This window comes from Phaeodactylum tricornutum, chromosome 15 (genome assembly GCF_000150955.2).
Source record: "Phaeodactylum tricornutum CCAP 1055/1 chromosome 15, whole genome shotgun sequence".
In the NCBI taxonomy this organism is placed as follows: domain Eukaryota; phylum Bacillariophyta; class Bacillariophyceae; order Surirellales; family Neidiaceae; genus Phaeodactylum; species Phaeodactylum tricornutum.
The window spans coordinates 212712-228593 of NC_011683.1; the positions used below are offsets into that span (position 1 = coordinate 212712).

Sequence of the window (15882 nt, forward strand, 5' to 3'; positions counted from 1 at the left end):
AGTTCAATACCCCGGAAAGGTTAGCACCCCAACTGCTGACATCACCACCGCCAAGATCCTCTTCAATAGTGTCCTCTCCACGCCCGCCGCCAAATTCATGTGCATTGACATCAAGGATTTCTATCTTGGCACCCCCATGGCTCGGTACGAATACATGCGCATCCCGGTTCCCGATATCCCTCCCACCATCATGGCTCATTACCAGTTAGCTCCACTCATTCACAACAACTCTGTTACCGTCGAAATTCGCAAAGGTATGTACGGCCTTCCCCAAGCCGGTATTCTCGCCCACGACCGTCTTGTTGAACACCTTGCTGCACACGGCTACGTTAAGACGAAGCATACCGCTGGCCTATTTCGACACGTCACGCGCCCTATTCAGTTTACCCTAGTTGTGGACGACTTTGGAGTGAAATACACTGGCACCGAACACGCTCAACACCTTATCGACACTCTCCAAGCGCTTTACACCATCACCATTGACTGGGACGGCACTCGTTATCTCGGACTTACACTTACTTGGGATTATGAGCGTCGAACCCTCGACATGTCCATGCCCGACTACATCGACCAAGCCCTAACCCGCTTTCAACGCTCGCCCCCTGTTACGCCTCAACATGCGCCTCACCCTTGGACCCCTCCAACTTATGGCGTTGCAACTCAACTCACACCAGTCCCTGATACCACTGAACCTCTCAATGCATCCGACAAGACCCACCTGCAAGAAATCATCGGAACCCTACTTTATTACGCTAGGGCTGTCGACTCGACCATTCTCGTGGCTCTCGGCACTCTGGCCTCGGCACAGTCAACTGCAACCCAAGCGACCCTTCACGCTGCCGAACATTTACTTGACTACTGTGCCACTCACCCACACGCTACGGTACGGTTTCGGGCTAGCGACATGTGTTTACACATTCATAGTGACGCGTCATACCTTTCCGAGTCGAAAGCCCGTTCGCGTGCTGCAGGTCACTTTTTCCTCAGCCGTCGACCCAACGATCCCAATGCTGCTCCCGCTCCGACTGCTCCGGACCCTCCAAATAATGGCGCCATTCACACGCATAGCTCCATCATGTCCGTGGTTCTCTCGTCAGCCACCGAAGCAGAACTCGGTGCCCTCTTTTACAACGCCAAGGACGCCACCGCTTTCCGGGTCACTCTCGACGAACTTGGCCACACACAGCCACCTACGCCTATCCAAACCGATAACGCCTGTGCCTCCGGGATTGCCAACGAAACCATCAAGCAACGACGTTCTAAAGCCATTGACATGCGTTTCTATTGGGTTAAAGACCGCGTCGAGCAAAAACAGTTTATTATTTACTGGCGACCCGGCCTCACAAATTTGGCCGACTATTTCTCCAAGCATCATTCTCCCGCACATCATCGCAAAATGCGCTCGCACTACCTTCTCGAACAGTCACCCACCAATGACAAAGCAACTTCTCATTTGCAGCGAGGGTGTGTTGATCCAACTCCTAGTAAGGACAACGTCTCACCAGAAGTTCAATCGCCTACTGCTAAACGCCAAGTCGCTTCCGTCCCACACACAACGAATCACAGCCCCACAGTCCCTACGAATATCCAAGAGTACAATGTAGACTCATAATCTTCGTAGTTCATCGTTTTCCTCAACTGTGATCTTCATCGTCGTTTTGTGTTCTTCAATAAAATATGAGGATCGAAAAGTGTCGATTTTACGCTAGCTGCTGACTGTGAGTCCCATGAAGATCAGTTCAAATGAAAACACGAATGTGTGTGCACGGTATTTTGCGGTAGGACATTTCGTTGACTGTAATGACATTTCTAATCAAGTTGCCCAGACTTTTTCTGCACCACGAACGAGACATAACGTTTGGAGCCAACGCGTTTCTCTTGATCCCCTTTCTCGTTACGACGGGGTCCTACAGTTTGGCCCACCGCTCAATTCTCTGCGATTTCAAGACTTCTGGGTTACGCGAAGAGTACGGGCAATTTGCTTCGGTCGCTACGTCCATTTTTCCACTCTCCATGAGGTGCGTGCCAAAGATACGTTTACAGATAACATTTGGCGGATTTTCGTTGTTTTGTGCACTGTGCAGTAAGACTAACGCCACCAGCAAGCACAGAATTATTTAGAAGTATACATAGTCTTACCGACGATCACAACGAGCTCCAACGGACACACAGCGATGGTGAACTTTCCAATTGTCAAGACCGCGGCACGGCAAGACACGTCTTCGACAGCTACCAGTACCTGTGCAACTACCGCCGACAGCAACTTGAGTAGTGGCGATGTTTCGTGCTTGACCGACGCCGAACTCGCTATTGAAGCGGAGCGCCTGTTTCGCGACGATCAGCTGTTGGCCGGTGCCCGTCTGTTGCGTCGCGTGCAGGATGCCAATCTCATCACGGACGAGCTTCGCCATTTTCTCGAACTGGCCACCATCAGTGAAAGGATTCGCAAAGATCTGACCGAGCCCACATCGGAAGGCTGGACCAAGCAAGGGGAATCGCACGGCAACCGCGACTTTACCACGTACTACAAAATCGAAGACGGTGGCAAGCTGAAGTGTCGTATTGAGTCGGTCATTGAATCATCTCTGTACGTTCCTTTCCTGGCGGTCATGAACGAAACGGAGTTGTACGATACCTGGGTGCCAAAGTGGAGATTTCCTTTCAAGCTTGGCATCAGTCGTTCGAAAAAGCTGGCTCAGAGAGCTCGGCTCGACCAAGTGGTGCAGCTCACTGTCGACCTACCGTGGCCCATGAACAAGCGTGAGATTGTTTTTTGGGGGTTCGCCGAAGAAGATGGGATGGCGAATCGTAACGTAGGAGCCAAGCTGCAGTCCGTAGGCGAGGGGTTTGACAATGGTCTGGTACCGTCCGTAGATCGCGGCGTAGTCCGTATGGATTTCGAAGCCGACTTTCTGTTCCGACCATGTCCGGAAGATCACTCTGCTCTGGATAAAACCGAAGGAAAGTACCCCGAGGGAGAAAGTAAGATCCTCTTGACGTTTGTCATGTACTGTGACCCCAAAGTCAGCTTTGTGCCGCATTCCTTTATGAACTTCTGCACTCGTACAGCCGTCGGGACTGTTTGGCGAATGATCTTGCACGTAGCCGAACAAGTCCGCGCAGGGGAGCGCCCGGTCCACGCCGAAGTGATTGCCCACAAACGAGACTTTTACGATTGGGTAGAGGAACGATCAGCTTACATTACTGGTGACTATGGCCCCCCACCCAAAGTCCACTCTTAACTCCTATTCCTACACCCATTCTTTGCGCCAAAAATGGAAAGTCTCTTTGCCTATTATAGTCTGCTCTCGTTAGCTTTTCAATCTTATGTCAAATTTGAACATCGCCGTAGTGGCATCAAACGGATTGTTCATTTTGCATGATTCTCCGTTAGGCTTCCACTTGTTGGAATGCTGTAACCGCAAAGTATCCCAAAAGGGTACATTCGGAAGAAAATTCACATCGATGAATGTTTATCTAGTGCCAACAAATCCCTCATTCTCCACCATTGTGGTTATACCATCATCGGCATACTCAGGATGCTGCCCGACGAAGAGCCTTCCATCTTCTTCGTACTTCTTACTGGATGACATCGTCAATCTTTGGCTTCTCAAAGTACGCTATTCCTGTATAATCAAAAAGGTAAACTGTGAATCGATCCTTTTCTGCTGTGTGATAGGAAAGGAAAGGAAGTTCCAACGTCATTTTGAGCCAATTATCGAAAAAAATTCGGCGGCTATTTCTGTCACCTTACATCCCGTAGTTTTCACTATCACGTCGCCCAGGTTCGTAACACGCGTTTCCAATATTCTGTTACCATTCCGGGGAACCTAAGATATCGGAATTCAATTGCCCGGGAAATGTCCATGCCGATAGACGTATCGTTCCAGCTCTGGCGAATGATGTCTCAATGAAGGAAAGCCTACAGATTCACTTGCAAAGATGAGCCCCAAAAACTCTGGTTGCACGCGAAATTTCATGTTCATTGAAGGACGGTGGAAGGTTCGTCCTGTATTTTGTGTAATCAGCGATTCTGCTCATCAAGACAAAGACGACTTGCTGATTTCTGAGTAGATACACGTTGGCGTTGTGGAGGCAAGGTCTTGTTGGGGAGACGACAAACGGTTGAAAAAGGTGTCAACTTTGTTTCAGAATCGATATATGAGACGCCAAGTGTGATCGCCAGTCACGCACTATCAACGCTGTGCGATTTCGGTAGAGAAACTTCTTTGAAACATGCTCTGGATAGTACTCTGTTAGTGTCGCCTGGATTGTTTCTACATGTATAGGGTGTTCGGTTTGACAGTGGCATAGCGAAAAGCCTCGGCGGCAAACCGTCTTTCTTCTTTCATCGGGTTTGGTTCGCTTGTGTTGTCGTTACTTTTACACGCACCGTCAAAAGACGGCTTTCTTTCTAATAGTGTATTGGAAGGTTATCTTCTCGCCGGATTTTTGAAACAGAAGGAGGGCGACCCAGGACGCGACATGCGAATTTTGTAGTCTTGGACAAAAAGGACCGCCCACGCGAAGCAAGCGACAAGGTGGGGGCTGCGTCTACCAGTACGTCGACATTATTTGGCCAGTCTTGTCCAATCGCAAAGATGAATTCAAAAGGTTCACTGTCAAATAGGAAATATCACCATATCAGAACGTACTATCTAAGAGCAGTGCGCAAACACGAAATAGCGAGTTTGAGCTGGTATTACTTACTCATTGTACAATTCCTTTCGCCGGCATGGATTGCCAACATCGTCATACCAGTTCAGCGAACGTAAATTATCAGTTGCCGAGACCAGAAAAGACCAAGCATGCACCTGCGTGCGACTATCGATCTGATCGTTTTTGCCGAGAGAAATGGGCGGAACCGGGAACGAAGAAAACGCCAGCACTTTCGCACAGGCCATAGAGGCTACCATTAGCTGCATCTCAATGAGGTGTGTCATGATGCTCTCGTTTCTCTTGATCGGTGTCTACTGTTTGGCGGCCGATCGAGAAGAGTTGTGAGCCTCAGGTGATGCCGCTCGCAATGTGGCTAGAGCAAGCTCGTTGACTGTGAGAACCTCCCGAGAGCCGTTGGGAGGTGTCAAGACGGGTTTGATGGGAATTTGTGAACAGGGAGCATCGGAATAATAAAGTCCTAAAGCGTGTCAAATTCTGCGCTATGTGCGCTCGGAATTTCTTGGACATCTTACATTTATCAAATGGCATGCGAATCACAAGTCGTATGCTGCTGGTTTCGCCATCGACTTCTGATGCTTGCGTACGAATTCCTATTGCTGACATCGAGAGAGCCATTTCGCGTCCGCAGTGTTCTGATTTCGACGAGGCTGTTCGGGATTAGGTATCGTCAGTCACGACAGAAAAACTAAGCTGCATATGGGAATCCTTCACGGTCACAATACTGACAGTGGAGAAACCTCGATGTCTGGATGTCGTGGTCCCAATAGTATCACGTATCGTACGTAGAATCAGAACGTAAGCATATCAGATGTAGGAGCAACGACAGACGCACAATTCAGCTACATGATCTTTCTCGTGTTCACGGTCAGCACTAACAGTAATTCACTCCTCTAGTAACTGGCTGTGAAATCCTTCACGGTCAACAATGCGACGTATCACAGTCTATAAACAAAGAAAGACTCGTCTGCTGAAACAAGTCCTTTAGATCCTAACAAGGTGTGGTTTAATCTTTGACTTTCAAGTACCCTTTCGCTGGCCGTTATCGCAATTCAATCCAAGTTTATCTACTTGAAGGCTTCCGGATACATGAGCTGGCCCATAAAATCTTTCATATAGTCCATGATGAAGACAGCACACACCATTCGTCCGTACCGAAAGGTGGCACCACGATAAAAGCCCGGTAACGATGAGTCTCCCCAAATTTTACTGGCCGTTTGGGTAAACGTACCGTAGGCAGTGCGTTCAATATCACCCTGCATGCACGTTTTAATGGTGTCGAACGGATGCGTCATGTAGCAGGCAAACAGGCCACCCAATAATGCGGCCGGAACGCGTGCTTTATTTTTGTCCGGAAACTGTTCCGGATAACTTTCCATAAGAGTCCGACGAACGACAGGAGGGATACTAAGGTAGCCACAGGTCCACAAGGCTTCTCGGACAGCAGCGCCGACGAAACCACGCGAAATGTTGACCGGGTTCGCCGCAATATTCTTGATCGTCGATAGCGTGTTACCTCCTTTGCGCTGTTGTTGAATCATGATCAGTTCGAGTGGACTACCGACCAAGGCGGATACCGTCCCTGCACCAATACCGCAGGACATTTCTTCCGCCAGGGAGAGATTGCGCGTATCACCATTGAGTACAAGATTCTTTAGCTTTCCGCCAACGGCAAACTGAATCATGGTGCAGCTTCCCATATTCACCATGTTAGCGCCTACGCCGCGGTACCATTTCGCCGGCGACAAGGAAATGGGTTGCGCTTGTTGGACCATGTTTTTAGCGTAATTGAAGGGTTGCAATATGACAACCTATTTTCAGCAAACGATAACCGTTAGTCCTCAAATAATGCACATCTCTTCGAACAACATACGGCTGGTTTCCTGCACCATACTACTCTCAGCGACTTAACCGACGCGGAGCAGCTTTTGAACGGAACTGCTTCTTGTTTACACTCACCTCGATAACGCCAACCGTCATACCGACAGTAGCATTCTGAACTTCATTCAAATTCGAAGACATGGTTCCGTTGCAGTTATTGCGATTCGTGAAGGACAAGAACAAGCCAGAATGACAATACCCACGGGCCAGACAAATTCCGAGGAACTCTCACAGCCTGCATTTGTAGAACTGGATCCAGACAGCATCTGCGCGTTTTGGTTGGACGCGCCACTACTAGCATAGCCTTTGTTTGAGGCCGGAGAATTTTGATTGGTTATTTATGACGTATAGAAGTAGAATACTTCCAAGTGATTGGATAAGATTGATGAAAGCGGGATTCACCATGTGCCCAACTGCTGGAAATTATAAGGAAGCGGCTGCGACTGTTATAATTTGGATGTTGCGATAGGCCAGTAATTTCAAATTTGCCTTGGACATTATTATCCAGGCCAATCTAAAGAATACGGGACCTAATCTTCACGAAGGGTATTGTAGGAGAACAAGTTTCGGCACAAATGCGCCAGGATAAAAAAGTGCACAGCTCGTATGTCTCTTCTCTCAATGGCAAGCCTAGAAAAACTGCTTGGCGGGATCTTGCATTAACTGTGAAAATTCATATGACATCAACTGCAAACGTAACAAGTGTTCACCTACGACATTCATCGAACGCAAAATTTTTAACGCTACAAAATTGATTTCTATTACGGTCATCTCTGTAACGGCAAATAACAACGCAGGGAATAGACCATGAAGTCATACCTGAACTCATACTTGGCAACAGCTGTACTTCCCCTCTCGGCCTTATGCCTATACGCAACAGATATGCCGAATCTTCCGGTAAGTAGCGCTGGACATTTGATTGCAAATGTTGTACGGAGCCAGTCTGTGGAAGGTTTCCATGATAGTCGACGTCTGGCGAATACCTGCAAAGACTTCATTGACGCGTCTACAACTGTTTTCACGCTGCTATACGGAACGAACTTTTCCTGCACGTGTGAAAATACAGATTCGTTGTTTGACCTCTTTTGCAGCTCGACAGAAAAGGTGTGTTGCGAAGACGTTTGCAACACTATTGAAGCAGAGTTGGGCTACAATATCACAAGCGTTGACAATGTCGAAGGACTCTTTGAAGGAACCTGTGTTCTGTCATACAGTGACAATATTCTCCGTGATACCACGTGCGTTGATGGGAAAATATGCGAAGGCGGTGCTTCCACTTGCGCTTGCAATGCTCAGCTCAACGGCATTAACTGCTCTAGCTGCACAAGTTGCGAATCATTTTCTTCCAATGCTATTTACAGCGTCGCTGCCAATTGCTCCAATGTTCCTGACTTGGCAATCACACTCTCGCGCAATATTTTGCCAGCAACCTGCGACGCAACTGACGAGCTGTTTGTAAGCCGCTGCGGTATCTCTTCGGGTCTAGATGGTGACCACCCCCATTTTCTTTGTTTGGTGATGTTTCTCGCCATCGTCGGAGTAGCAACTTTCCTTTTCGTGTAGGAGTAGTTGCTTTTCGTGCGCAAATCAAGTTAAAACACAACAGATTCTTACATTAGTTGTTCATTTTGTGTTCCCACGACTACTTAAACTGTACAGCCAAACTAGCATTCTTTCTCATCGACTTTATTGCAACATAACTCATTGGCTGTCTTCATTGTGGGACAACTATCCTACTTCATTGTTGTGTGCACATTGCCTAATGAGACAAGTCTGCGGGAGACTTTCTGACTGTGAGCTAGCTCTTTGCGCATAGTGACTCGTCGTACTTTTTGTGCTCGCTAAGCGTAAGAAAGAAGAACTCTAGTAGCAGCGAGAGAATTTCTACTGCCCTTAGTTGAAAGAATCGCTGATCGTTTCTTTTATGCGACATGCGAATAAACTGGAACAAAAAATGCAAATTTGATATTTCCGGGACCCTGCTCGCATATAGGGTTTGGAAAGTGGGAATGTTGTACGGCATTTTGGCCAGAAGTCAGCCCAGTTGTCTAAAAAAATTTTTACCAAGAGAAAGCCACAATTCCTGCGAAATCGCGTCCACGCTCGTAGCATGGAGTCACCGTAAAGAAGTAAGGTTTATGATACCATCTTTCAATTGTCTTCCGTGCGTGTTAGAGCTCAGCTTAATTTCCTTGGTACATAATAGTCCTCTCGCGTGCGCTGCATTGGCAGGCAGAAACTTCGTTGACGATAGAGTCTGCCTGCCCTGGATCTAAACCACAGCCAAAAATATGACATTGACGTCAAGTATTTCAACCGATTCAACAAACGGTAAAGTTGGACAACTCGAAACGCCAAACCAGCGTAGTATGGCAACAGAAAGAAGTTTTCTTTTCGGTTCTCGTCGGGTGTTTACGTTCGCCATGCTTGCTGGAGTTTTAATTTTTCTGATGGGGAGTCTCTCCGTGTCGATGCAATCGCAGCAATACATCGAAGCGCTCTATTCGGGGTTGTCCGCGGTCGCTAGTCTGAATAACAGCACCACCCTAAAAAGCGTTGAGGAATTGACGTATGTTGCACAGCAACATTCTCCTGGACTTACGGGACGAACATTACCGGAGCATCCCCACGAAACACGAATACGACAAGCGATACATTCCCACTATCCTCATTTTGAACATCATTCGGTTCGAGGTAAAGTTGTGGACGTGACGCAGAATGTTAACCGGATCGAAGAGCTGTCCTTAACGAGGAAGAAAAATGTCACCTACATGGAAGTGAAGGATGAGGACCACGGACCGTTGAATGTCGTCCTGTTTTACGCTGACGACTGGACTTTGAAAGTGCTTGGAGCCTTAAACCCTCACGTAAAAACACCAAATATTGATCAAATGGCGAAGAATGGAATGCTCTTTCCCTATAATTGTGTCACCACGAGTATTTGCTGGATTTCACGTGCCACGTTGGTAACGGGTGTTTATGCGGCGGTCCACCAACAACTAAAAATTGCGCACAACAGTCTATTTAATAACCTGACCATTCCGTGGACAGAAACTCTATTTCCACAGCTGAAGAAGCACGGCTATTACACGGGATTAGTTGGAAAATGGCACGCCCCGTCGCCAGGGAAAGAGATGAAATTGGCCTTTGATGTGATGAATATCTATTACGGGCGGCATTGGGAACTGCGAAACGGTCAACGTCGTCACGTGACCGATCTAAACGGCGAAGATGCGCTCAATTTTCTGAGAAGTCGCCCCAAAGACCAAAAGTTTGCATTGAAGGTCTCCTTCTTCGCCACACACGCTCAGGACTACACAATTCCAGCCTACTCGCCCATGAACGAGAGTATGTCTTTGTACGAAGACGACGACATTCCTTGGGTGCAAACGAATACAGAGCAGCACTGGAAAGATCTGCCTTGGTTTTTTGACAACCGCAACGAAGGTCGGCGGCGGTATATTGGTCGCTTCGATACTCCCGATAATTATCAATACAACATCAAGTGCTTGTACCGTATGGCGACCGAAGTTGATTCGGTTGTTGGCGAAGTGATTGATGAACTCAAAAGGCAAGGTGTTTACGACAAAACGCTTTTGATCTTTACAACAGACAACGGAAATTTGCATGGCGAGCACGGTCTTGCGGAAAAGTGGTATCCTTGGGAGGAATCAATTCGAGTCCCACTGGTCATCCAAGATCCACGCATGCCAGCAACAGAACGTGGCAAAGTCAATGATGAATTCACGTTGTCGGTGGACCTTGCACCGACGATTTTGTCGGCGGCAAAGATTCCGATACCATCTCATATGCAAGGTCGGGATATTGCCGAACTGTACTTTGATCCACACCAGGCAACGGTATCATGGCGTAAGGATTTCTTTTACGAATGGAGTCAAGGCGAGCCGGTAGAAGCCGTAGGCCATAACGAGTACTACCATATTCCAGCGGTCTTTGCGCTGATTCGCAAGGACTGGAAGTATTTTTACTGGCCGCAGGTCAAAGTTGAGCAGCTATTCCAGATTGAGAACGATCCGTACGAGCAGCGTGATGTGCTGAACTCGACGGCTCAAACAACACAAGAAGCACTGGATTTTATGAGGGCAAGATATTTTTTTCTAAAGAACTACTCCCAAATGGGCAACCCAGTCTGATACTTCTCAGAAAAATTCTTTTTCTTCTAATAGTATGAAGCATTTTCTCTTATTTCTCACTATTGCTAGAGAAACCCTTGTGGATAGGACAAATCGCGCCATCGTCTAAAGTACTTTCAGTCCAAAGACAAGCCCAGGCGCTAGAAGAAAAGCATGGCATTTCCTGTCGTCGAGGAGCCTCGCCTATTATGATCCCGGTGCTGCTGCGAAATGAGACCCATCGTCGTTCCAAGGAGTGCAGGCTACATAAAGTATTCAGGAGAGATACGTCAGCGTCTATGGCTTCGGGACGCCACAAAATCATATTAAAACTTACCGAACAGAGAATTGTTCCAGACCAGGCACCAATACCAATAATGAGTGAACGCTGAATGATTTCAACAAAGAAACTAGTATCCAAAGTGTCGGTAGAAAACAACGAAGTTACGAGATATGCTCCAGGCACTAAAGCGTACATTCCGGCGACTGTGTTTCCAACGGCTTGATGACCAGTAAAACGAGAAAAAATTCCGGCGGAGAAGGAAACCGCAAAGGACGATACGAAATTATTCAAGTTATCGGCTGCGTTGAACTGGGCTAGTCCAAAGTTCACCAAGTATGCCAACGAACCATGGAAAGCCATCTACGAAAACCGACAAAGAAAATCACTTAAATTGAGAGGCTGCTGTGCATCCAATCTGCGCAATCCCAAGCCTATGTACTACCACTACTTACCATTGGAAGATCGTGATACCTCGGATTGAAGAGTCCCGACCAAGAGACTGCAGCTATTGGGACAATTAAAATGAACCAGCGCTGATCGATACCATGCTCGCAAGCTGCAAAGCCAATATTATCCGCTGTGTCAGAGAAGACAGATGCCGCCGTATACTGCCCGAATCGAAGGGATGCTATTGCATAGAACAGATAAAAAGAATGAGACAATGTTGTTGATTGACTGACAGGCACGTCGACTTTCTGCTTACACGAAATTAATCCAGTAAAGAGAATACCCTCCATCAAATCGGCGCCCCCAGAAACGGTTTGCTTGCTCATGATTTCAATGACCGCGTAGACTACGCGGAAACCTTGCAGAAGGTCCAGAACACCGGCAATTGCCATGGCTCCAAAACAAGTATCGTCCGGCCATTTCAAAGCAATAGTTCCCGCTGTAATGCCCACTACGAAACTTGCAACAATTTCAAATACCAGTCGTTCTTGCTGTGATAGAAATTTTGACTGTCCAATGAAGGCAACTACCAGCGCCAACACTCCAGATACGGCCATGTCTACCCACGAGCCACCAAACCAAAAGGCACAAGCTCCAGCGGAAGCCATTACTCGAAAAAGTGAAATTGTCCAGTATGAATACGTTTCTTTTCCGCAATTGGCGTCGATCTCTTTAATCATCTGCATCGCTTCGATGGTTGCCAATCGGCTGAAGAGCTCTCGTTCCTGTTCCGTTACTACCCAAAAATCATTCATCCGTTGCCCCGGCATTTCGGAATATTCCCGAGCATTGACAAAGTAAAACAGTCCTTCCGCATGTGAGGCTAGTCTGAGTATCTTTTTAGCCACCACGCTGGGATCCTGACTCTTCAGGACGGTCCCACCCGTTCGAAAGGACTCGTCAAAGCGCACTGATTCCATCCGAGCCGCCTTCTGTAGTTCACTCGGTTCCGGAAAGCGTTCCGGAATGTTACTTACACCCTTAGTGTTGCTCGCGAACGAGGCCAGTCGAATGGCTACCTTTTCCATGGCCCCCAGCTTTTGCACGTTGAACCCCCGTTCGATGGTGAACATGGTAGATGTGATAGTGGATGTGGAGCTATAAAAGGCCTTGCGGGGTAAAAGGAACCAGTTAATCCCGGGAGTGCCGGTTAAGCCTTCCGCTGCCTTTTGCATGACGGGTTCGACAGCCCACAACGGCGCCCCGCCAGCGTACAAATCTCGCAGTACCTGCCGGAGGACAACCTCTTGATCCATTGGTCCCCCCTTGGCGGGCATACCAAAGGTGGAGAGATACTCGCGGAGAAGGATTAAACAACGCGCGAGTTTGCCTAAATCTTCTTGTAACTTGTCGTCTGTTTTCTTGGCGTACGAGGCGCCGCCCACCACAAACCATCGCAGAAAGTGCACCCATCCGCCGTCTCGGGGACGGAAGACCCGCCAATCGTAACGACGAGAAGACGAACTTCTCGTGGACGAAGTCTCATCGTTGTCGTCGTCGTCTTCAAGAGTGTTGAGAGATGTAGAATGTATAGGAATCGTTTGTTCGTGGAAATTCGTCGGGGTTCGGGACACCGATATTTCTTTCGCAAATTTGGACGAATCTCTGGAGCTTGATGTCGAAGGCGTGGATACGCCTCTATGTGCTAGACGACTACTGTGTTGATACGAACTAGGTACGTCATCGCTGCCGTAGGGCGCTGGTGGCGTCGCCGTTATCGCCTCGGGAGCGTGGTTGCTTGCGGGGGCAGCGGTTTCTCCTTCGCTGTCCGATTCGCGATCTTTCATGACAATATCGTCAACAGCTTTTGGGTGGAAAGAATGTCCACGGGAAAGGTCACGTACGCCAATTCCGGTTGAGCACACAATGTTGGGGGTGCGATGGGTACAGATTTCGTGGCGAAGGCCGAGGCGTCCTTTTCCTTCTCGGTACCAATTCCTTGGCACGTGATGCGAAGGGTGCGCAGGACCAGCTCCATATTCCTCCGAACGGATTCGGATCGGCACGGGGTTGTTCGGGACTCATGGTCACGTAGTCCCGTACTTCCTACGTGGAGTCGTCGATTGCAAGAGCAACATTTCTATTACCGATCCAAAAGTTGACGGTCGAAGATTTTACAGGAACGAATACTTGGTTGTCTGTCGCATGCGACACGTCGAAAAGGTTCGCGGTTCTGAAAAAGTCCCCACGACTCGACATTTGAATCGTGAAAATTGCCTATCCCCGAAACGATGCGAAATGTGCAAAACAACAACATTCAAGCACTTTACTGTCAATCTGGTCCGGCGCTTCTCTGCATTGTCAAGACATAGCGGGACATTCGTTCCTCGCCAGCCATTGAGCCGGTGCCCTTTTTGTTGGAAAGGCCTCAAGGCATCCAAGTTGTCGTTTTTGCCGTTCCACCTGTAAAAGAAGGTTGTTCACCCTTCTGGCAATCAAGCTGGGGTTCACCGGAACACAAAAGCGATTCCGAATCTCCAACAAAACATTACCGAACCATGGGAAACAACAGTTCTTCCTCTCGGACCGGTATTGGTCTCAAGTTGGATCAAGCCGGTTACCAGGCTGGCGACGTGTTGAAAGGCCGTGTCTATCTTGCGCTACGTCAGGGCGATCCAGTGCTCCGCAACCTTCGAGCCATTCACGTGCTCCTCCAAGGCGCGGAAAACGTGGAAATTGAACGTCACATTCGGGACGGCAGCGGATCGTCGTCAAAGACTAAAAATGTTGTGGTTGATCGATCCACGCGCGTTTTTGTGCGCACAGACTTGTTCCTGGCACATTTGCCGAGTGCGAAAAGCGGGGCCGCCAAAGTCGGCGACAGCGGAGCCGGGCAGTACGAGTATCCTTTCCAGTATCGTCTCCCGGACAATCTGCCTGGCACGATGCATTGTAGTCACAAGGATTGTCGTAGTTTTGCCGAAGTGCGCTACACCTTGACGGCGTATCTGGCAATGGAGATGGCCGATCAAGACGACCAACCGGCGGTCCAAGCCTCGACTGCCGTCTATGTCAAGGGACGTCGACCCAACGAGGTTTTTGTTGACATTCCAATTCAACCTTTGCGCGCTGAAACGGAAGCTTTTCCCGTAAAAACGTGTTGTTTCTGGAATAAGGGGGTTGTGCATCTAGGGTGGCAGATACCTTCCCCCACACCCTACCCGGGTGAAACGATCCCCGTACGTGTGTGGGGCAACAACCAAAGCTCGGTCGATGTGCAGTATCTTTGGGTACGGTGTGTTGAAACAGTTCACTGGAAAGCAGCCGATGAAACGGTTGTTGCGCACCGGAATACCAATGGCCACATTGCCGGTAGGCCAAGCCAGAAATCTGTCCGGCGTGTTTTGGCGGAGCAAAAGATTGGCGTCACAAGAGCACAAGGATTGTGGCAGCCTGTCTACGAAACTGGACGTCATCGGGATTCCACTTTGCTGCAGGCTGATGACCAGACATTGTTGACCGCTCACTTGAGGCTTCCCAAGGAGAGCCGTTTGAGCTATGCCGGGCGGCTGGTGCGCGTTCACCACACTCTCATTGTCACGGCTGTTACCAAAGGAGGATGTGCAACGTCTTCGCCCGAGTCGGCCTGTCAAATACGAATCCTCCCAGCGGTGGACCATCAGCATCAGGGTCCAGATGCTGGAGACGCTACTATTTCGGCTTCTATGCCGCTGGCTGCGCATGCTACCTCTCCCTTAAATCCAACGGCTCCAACGGCGAATCTTGTATACGGCTCGGACAACACCACCTACGACGACATTTTGCAAGCGCAAGTGCTACCGGACGACTGGAAACCCAGCACGGCCGACGAGATTATTCTACCGGAAGCATCGGCCGTGTTTGTGGATGACGGAGTATCACCTGCGTCGATACCTCTGGCTGCAGGAACAAACCGAGCACCGAGCACGGCTACACCAATCAACGACACTTCAGGTTCCTTGCACGTCAACGTGGCCGCGGCAACTGCACCAGAGCAGCATTTACTAGACGATCCGGAGGATGTCTTTTCAAATTTTACTGAGACTGCGCGTCGGCCATTTCCTACCAACGCGGCGGTTGCCGAGTTGCGCCGAGTGGTCACTGTCTGCCCGCAAAATCTCCCGGCAATTTTGGAGGATCCATCCTGGGCGACGGCGGTCCAGAATCTGTCACCGCGTGATTTATGTACCGTGTTGCAATCGGCAGTCGATCCAGTAGCACCCCGCGTCGCACGCAGTTTGGGTACCTGCATGGGATCTTCACTGACCTGTCGTCATTTACTGGCATGTTTGTGGTCGCTACCGGAAGGACAGCGTATGGACGTGGTACGAGAGCTGGCACCCTTAGCGTCCGACTTGCCAGAACACCAGCGACTCGTGGAACAGGAGTTGGATCGGACGGAATTGTTGAATTTTCGAGCGGCTCTCAAGTCTTGAGGTGTTTAAGATTAATGGAACTAACAGTAATACCTATTGTACCATC

The 15882-nt window shown here is 48.9% G+C and overlaps 7 protein-coding genes across 7 annotated transcripts; 4 read left to right on the forward strand and 3 right to left on the reverse strand.

Annotated features, from left to right (window-relative positions):
* Nucleotides 1-1665: 1665 nt before the first annotated feature.
* On the forward strand, nucleotides 1666-3242 carry PHATRDRAFT_47841 (predicted protein; the record flags this gene model as incomplete). Its single annotated transcript, XM_002182143.1, has 2 exons — nucleotides 1666-2018; nucleotides 2156-3242. The coding sequence occupies exons 1-2, from the start codon at nucleotides 1801-1803 to the stop codon at nucleotides 3240-3242; spliced, it is 1305 nt and encodes a 434-aa protein (XP_002182179.1). The 5' UTR covers nucleotides 1666-1800.
* Nucleotides 3243-3266: 24 nt separating this feature from the next.
* Nucleotides 3267-5256, reverse strand: PHATRDRAFT_47842 (predicted protein). Its single transcript, XM_002182311.1, has 2 exons — nucleotides 4711-5256; nucleotides 3267-4619 (listed from the first exon to the last, which is right to left on the reverse strand). The coding sequence occupies exons 1-2, from the start codon at nucleotides 4941-4943 to the stop codon at nucleotides 4415-4417; spliced, it is 438 nt and encodes a 145-aa protein (XP_002182347.1). The 5' UTR covers nucleotides 4944-5256; the 3' UTR covers nucleotides 3267-4414.
* Nucleotides 5257-5744: 488 nt separating this feature from the next.
* On the reverse strand, nucleotides 5745-6736 carry PHATRDRAFT_47843 (predicted protein; the record flags this gene model as incomplete). Its single annotated transcript, XM_002182312.1, has 2 exons — nucleotides 6637-6736; nucleotides 5745-6488 (listed from the first exon to the last, which is right to left on the reverse strand). The coding sequence occupies exons 1-2, from the start codon at nucleotides 6697-6699 to the stop codon at nucleotides 5745-5747; spliced, it is 807 nt and encodes a 268-aa protein (XP_002182348.1). The 5' UTR covers nucleotides 6700-6736.
* Nucleotides 6737-7075: 339 nt separating this feature from the next.
* PHATRDRAFT_47844 (predicted protein) lies at nucleotides 7076-8121 on the forward strand (the record flags this gene model as incomplete). The annotated part of the gene is made up of 2 exons (XM_002182144.1): nucleotides 7076-7455; nucleotides 7501-8121. Exons 1-2 carry the CDS (start codon nucleotides 7366-7368, stop codon nucleotides 8119-8121), a joined length of 711 nt encoding a protein of 236 aa, XP_002182180.1. The 5' UTR covers nucleotides 7076-7365.
* Nucleotides 8122-8646: 525 nt separating this feature from the next.
* Nucleotides 8647-10764, forward strand: PHATRDRAFT_47845 (predicted protein). Its single transcript, XM_002182145.1, has one exon. It carries the CDS (start codon nucleotides 8850-8852, stop codon nucleotides 10710-10712), a length of 1863 nt encoding a protein of 620 aa, XP_002182181.1. The 5' UTR covers nucleotides 8647-8849; the 3' UTR covers nucleotides 10713-10764.
* Nucleotides 10765-10852: 88 nt separating this feature from the next.
* On the reverse strand, nucleotides 10853-13446 carry PHATRDRAFT_47846 (predicted protein; the record flags this gene model as incomplete). The annotated part of the gene is made up of 5 exons (XM_002182313.1): nucleotides 10853-10954; nucleotides 11029-11334; nucleotides 11427-11602; nucleotides 11678-13225; nucleotides 13266-13446. The coding sequence occupies 5 exons, from the start codon at nucleotides 13444-13446 to the stop codon at nucleotides 10853-10855; spliced, it is 2313 nt and encodes a 770-aa protein (XP_002182349.1).
* Nucleotides 13447-13698: 252 nt separating this feature from the next.
* On the forward strand, nucleotides 13699-15836 carry PHATRDRAFT_47847 (predicted protein; the record flags this gene model as incomplete). Its single annotated transcript, XM_002182146.1, has 1 exon — nucleotides 13699-15836. The coding sequence occupies exon 1, from the start codon at nucleotides 13920-13922 to the stop codon at nucleotides 15834-15836; it is 1917 nt and encodes a 638-aa protein (XP_002182182.1). The 5' UTR covers nucleotides 13699-13919.
* Nucleotides 15837-15882: the final 46 nt, after the last annotated feature.